We start from the raw sequence: 5,091 nt of genomic DNA on the forward strand, positions 1-5,091 counted from the left end.
TTGTTAGATTAGTGAGTGTTTTTCTTATCCGTTGCAACGCACGGGCTCTTTTGCTAGTAGTGGTAGTTGTCGTAGAGGTAGAGAACATTGAGTGCAATGCACTGTCCAGGTTGGCAATGAATTCCGCAATCATGGATGCCCGGTTTGTATTCCTGATTGTATATCTGCCAACTACAGTTTCTTTGGTGAAGACAAGGTCAGGGTGGCATATCTTGAGACATCTCCGTTCAGTAGAAATCGCGCTCATCCTCACAATATGTCGCTCAAAATATCATGTAAGCACCCCTTCATAAAACTGTTATTTAAGTGACTCGGATAATAATAAGGCATGTGGGTCCTTACCGGTGTAGTAGTTGAAGCTGCATTGCAGCAGCTTTGGGTTTCTCAGTGACTCTGCTGAAGCATTCTTGGCTCCTAGTTGGTCCATGGGGTACACTAACATACTTCCTCCGTTTCTAAATATAAGTCTTTATACATATTTCAATAAAAACTACATACAGAGTAAAATGTATGAATCTACACTTTAAAACATATCTATATATATATTCGTATGTAGTTCATATTAAAACCTTTAAAAAAACTTATATTTAGGAACGAAAAGGAATGGATACGAGTATATATATATCCGTGTCAGCGAGGAAGCAGACGCTAGATAAAGCGTCGTGCCCGTGTCCCTATAGTTTTCATCAAGCAATCGTGAATCACATCCATTTCAACTTTGCTCTGAGGCAGAAACAGAATAGAATACAATAGAACTCTGTTTTCTGACAACAACAGCAACAACAGTGTAGAACTCAGGTGTTGAAATGATCAGGTCTGCCTGTTTACAACGGGGGGGTCGCTGGATCGGGAATGGCAGGATCCATCCTCGGCCATTCTACCTCGATCTCTCTGTTTACAACTATATCTCATGATGCTCTGCTTTATTATTACAACCAATCCCAGTTCTTCCTGCTACAATGCAGGTTCATTTTGGCAGACCACTCGATTACCAGTCTAGCTAGATGGCTCTTGATGTCTGTATGTATTTGGAGTAGAAATTACTCCTCCGGCTCCGTCTCCGTCTCCTTCTCCTGCCTGTAAAAGGGAAATGCCAAAATACATAAGTCAGGATCGGGATATACAGAGACCTGGTAGACTGTCATGGACTGATTAATACTAAGGGAATTAACTACTTTTTTTTTTTTTGCTAGGCAGTTCCATCTCATGGGAGCAAATTTCACGTGTCATTTTACTGATCAGCAGCTCCGAAATCGACCCGAATAAACAATGGATACGTAGGTGTGATGAATGCTTTGCTTACTGAGGCGATGTGTACTTGGCAATGGCGGCGGTGATCCTCTCCTTGTCCCTGGTGGCGAAGGACTCGACCAAGACCCCGGCCTTGTAGAAATGGAAGAGCGGCACCACCTTGATGCGCAGCCGGTCCGCCACCTCCGACTGCTCGTCGTACTCGTCAATCACCTGCAACCAGATGCAAAATGATATTTTGACCGATCAATCAACAAGGGAACGCAGCCTAGCTGGATTGACGCAGGGACGGACGTTGTGCTTGAGGAAGATGACGGGGGAGCCGTGGTCGCCGGAGCCCTTGCAGAGCTTCATGAAGCCCTGCTCGATGTACTTGCAGCTGCCGCATGACGGCCGGAAGAAGTCCACCACCACCAGCGCGCCCGTCGCCCTCGACCGCTCCAGGAACCGGCTGAACTCCTCGTCCGTCTTGAACTCCGTCACGCACTCCACCGGGCAGGACTCGTCGTCCTCCTCCTCCTCGCCCACGGGGGGAAGCCCCGGCAGCGAGCCGTTGGTGCTCCCCACGCCCTCCTCGTTGCTCTCCGACGACACGGAGACGCGGATCCGGCGGCGGCCGAGGCGGAGCGGGGCTGTTGGGAAGGGGAGGATGGTGCAGGGGCGGGGCGGAAGGCAGCGGCCGGAGGTGGTGGTGGTGGGGAGGGGGAGGAAGGAGCCGATCATGGCTGCATTCTCGTGGATTTGTGGTGGCGGGTGTCTTGAGGTGGTGTTGTGGATATTGCGTGGGATTCTTTCTTTTTTTTTTCTGGAAAAAAAATCTTATATTCAGCTTGCGAGAGGAGGTAGTATAACGGGAAGATCTAAATTTGTGGCTGGGATTGATTTGGTGTGCGTGCGCCAAGTCTTTGATTTCATTTTTCTTTTGGCCTTGTCTTCTTACAAATGAAAAATGCTTTGTTAAGAGTTAAGCCTAAAAACAAACCAACTTGTGGTTGAATGGTTAGAAGGACGATGATATCTCCAATTCATCGGGGTTTAAGTCCTTATGCTTGTATTATTCCTAAAATTATTTTAGAATTTTCGGTGATACGTTTTCAGTAGAAGGAAACGTTTTCGTCGACGACAAGGCGTCTATAATGATTTCATAAATTTCAAGATAATATATTTCATAAGGATAGGATATACAAATGTACGTTCATAAATATGAGTGTATGCGTGTATATAAACGCTTGTGTGTGCATTGTGTTAAAAAAAAAGCCAAGCCTAAAATTTCAAGGGGTATCGCACTTCACACACGCAATTTAAATTTCATGCATGCAGAGAAGACATTAGAAAATCACACAATTAAATGGCATGCTCCCTTACGGCTCATGGCACACATCTTTAGGGAAGAAAAAACCCTCCCTATTTGACGCTTTTTATATATTATTATTTTTGAGAATCGACACTTTTTATATTAAGGCCACTGCTACGAATCAGAAAGATGATTTCTCTAAAACAATCATCCGGCTGGGCAGCCGTTCGATCGACACGCAGATATCGTTGGATCACAGTAATGCCACGCAGTAAAGCGCGCGGCCGCTTTGACGCAACGCTGAGGCATCTCGGCTGAACTTCCCACTCCAACTCTCATGGCGCATGACCGGCGGCCGGCGAAAGCTCCAACGCAGTATCCACGCCCTCCGACGTTTCACTGTAGCTCCGGCAACATTCCATTGCAGCGCCGCACTGGCGTGGGGGTGCTCCAACGCAGCACCGGCGACCCATCGCAGCTCAAGCAATGCCTCATTGGAGCACGACACCGACACCGCGGGCTCCATCGCAACATCTTGCCGGCGCCGGCGGCGGAGCTTCACTGCAACGCCCCCCCATGCATTCATGCTGCTCCTTCCCAACATCGGCTACCCTCCTCGTGCTCCATCGGAGCACCCGACGGCGAGTGCAAAAAGGAAAGAGCCATGGAAGGAAAATAAAGGGGAAGAAGATGAGGAGGAGAATGAATGGAGGAGAGATCATTGAAAGGGATAAGGTGAGAAGGAAAGCGGTGGCTGAGGTGGGGCACTTGGCGTATGTATGGGGCGACTTGGAGTAACAGAAAATCATCCGAGTGATTTAAACACTTTTTCTTATATCAAAGTGTGTCTGGTTTGTATATGCATGATCGACATATCGCCTAATTGGTCTGGCCCATTTTAGAAACTAGACGATGCCCCGCGCGTTGCGGCGGGAACGTCGTTAAAAATGTATGGATAAATGGTGGAAGATCAAAATTAGTATAAAACTTTCTTACACGACTTAATTCCTTGGGAAAAAATAATGCATAAAGTGGTATGTTTTGGGTAAAGAGATTAATGAAAAAAAATAACTTATAACTTTATGCATGACTTGATGATATGACATTGTTGCATGAAGAGGAAAATTAGCTAGTGGATTATAGATATTTAAGAATAGAGGATGCGCATAGCTTAATTTTAGTTTCGGTAACCTCAATCGGTATTGGGAATCTTCTTGATGGTTCCTGATCCAATTTTCTCTTTAGCTGATATTTACTGTTTTGGTTCTTTTTTTATTCTTTTTTATTTTTCCGTATTTTGTTTTGTTTTTTGTGTTTTCATAAATTTGAGTTTTTCATAAAATGATCAAAACTTCAATAATTGTTTGAAAATTAAAAAAATCTCCATCTCTTAAAAAAATAGAATTTCAATTTTTTCTTCATGTTTTAAATATATTTGAAATTTATTTATTTATTTCAATTTTCAAAGAAAATCAAATCTTAAAACATATCTGAAATTTAAAAAAAATCTTTCAACCAAAAGTTGAGAGTTGCAAAAAAAAGGTTCAAATCTTCACAAAAGTTTCCAAAACTAAAAAAATGTTTGGAGTTCCATTTTTTAGCACTTTTAAAAATGTGCATAATTTCAATTTGTTCGCTTTTTTAAATAATTTAATAAAATATTTGCTTTTCCAAAAAATTAACAATTTTGAGGAAGTGTTCGAAAAAGTTCTTAAAATGTTTGATTTGTCTACTATTAATTCATAAACTCTCTATGATGCGGACAATCTTGAATGTTCACCAACTTCCGTGGTTAGCAATAAGCAGTGTGTGATGAGAGGCCGCGAGTCCGAACACATGTATGTGCACTACTATTTTAGGATTTTTGCGGCGCATTGATCATGCTATAGTGCCATTTGCTTGGGTGCTTGCCAATGGGTTAGTCCAGTTGGGCTTCCCTATGCGTCGCGCAGCTCTTTTTAACAAAAAATGTATCGTATATGAAGTCCTTTTGGGACGTATATGGTTGCTCGCAAGCCCATGTAGGCTTTGTGGAGCAAATTTGGCTTGTTTGCTTAGTTGGGTTGTACCGTCAAAGTAGCCCGCACAAACTTTAAAACACGCCTCAGCCTAACCCTTGAGGAACACCCAAATCGATTGTTTTCAGGGAGCCAGACTCATCGCGTGATGGAGGGAAAACCCAACGACCGAGCTCGTGCAAGCAGAGAAAGTTGAGCCCGTGCGTGTCCTGGAAAAAATGGTGGGCGTAATTTCATCACCCCCCTCGATTCCCTCGCCCTATTTAATCCCCTTCAAGCTCTTCATACCAGGAAGCTTATTTCCGATGAGCAGGTAAGCGGCTCTACATTCTTTGGTCGACGATGATCGAGGACGACGATCCTTCTTCCTCCTCTTCTCCGACTCCCCCCCCCCCCCCCCCTCCTTGTGCCTCCGATTGCTTCAAGTAACATTATACCATGTTTTTTGTAGCTTAGATATTTGAGCATGTAGTATGATAGGTTATGTAAGTACTGCTTCATGATGTTGTGTGAGGATGGGTAGATCAT

The 5,091-nt window shown here is 44.0% G+C and overlaps 1 protein-coding gene across 2 annotated transcripts; it reads right to left on the reverse strand.

The window, feature by feature from the left end:
* Nucleotides 1–680: 680 nt before the first annotated feature.
* LOC123431300 (thioredoxin-like 4, chloroplastic) lies at nucleotides 681–2,053 on the reverse strand. Of its 2 annotated transcripts, none has more exons than XM_045115122.1 (3): nucleotides 1,546–2,053; nucleotides 1,319–1,464; nucleotides 681–1,077 (listed from the first exon to the last, which is right to left on the reverse strand). In XM_045115122.1, exons 1-3 carry the CDS (start codon nucleotides 1,972–1,974, stop codon nucleotides 1,041–1,043), a joined length of 612 nt encoding a protein of 203 aa, XP_044971057.1. In that variant the 5' UTR covers nucleotides 1,975–2,053; the 3' UTR covers nucleotides 681–1,040. The 2 variants fall into 2 exon arrangements, with proteins under 2 accessions (XP_044971057.1, XP_044971056.1); XM_045115121.1 differs by having other exon boundaries at nucleotides 1,304–1,464; nucleotides 1,546–2,048.
* Nucleotides 2,054–5,091: the final 3,038 nt, after the last annotated feature.

The sequence above is a fragment of the Hordeum vulgare genome, chromosome 2H, assembly GCF_904849725.1.
Source record: "Hordeum vulgare subsp. vulgare chromosome 2H, MorexV3_pseudomolecules_assembly, whole genome shotgun sequence".
NCBI lineage: Eukaryota > Viridiplantae > Streptophyta > Magnoliopsida > Poales > Poaceae > Hordeum > Hordeum vulgare.

Bases quoted from the DNA above. Each gene is read 5' to 3' on its own strand.
- LOC123431300 (XM_045115121.1), bottom strand. From the start codon at position 1,974: ATGATCGGCTCCTTCCTCCCCCTCCCCACCACCACCACCTCCGGCCGC. The intron at 1,465-1,545 runs GTCCGTCCCTGC...ATCTGGTTGCAG, and splicing joins TCATCTTCCTCAAGCACAAC to GTGATTGACGAGTACGACGA. The intron at 1,078-1,303 runs GTAAGCAAAGCA...TCCCTTTTACAG, and splicing joins GCCAAGTACACATCGCCTCA to GCAGGAGAAGGAGACGGAGA.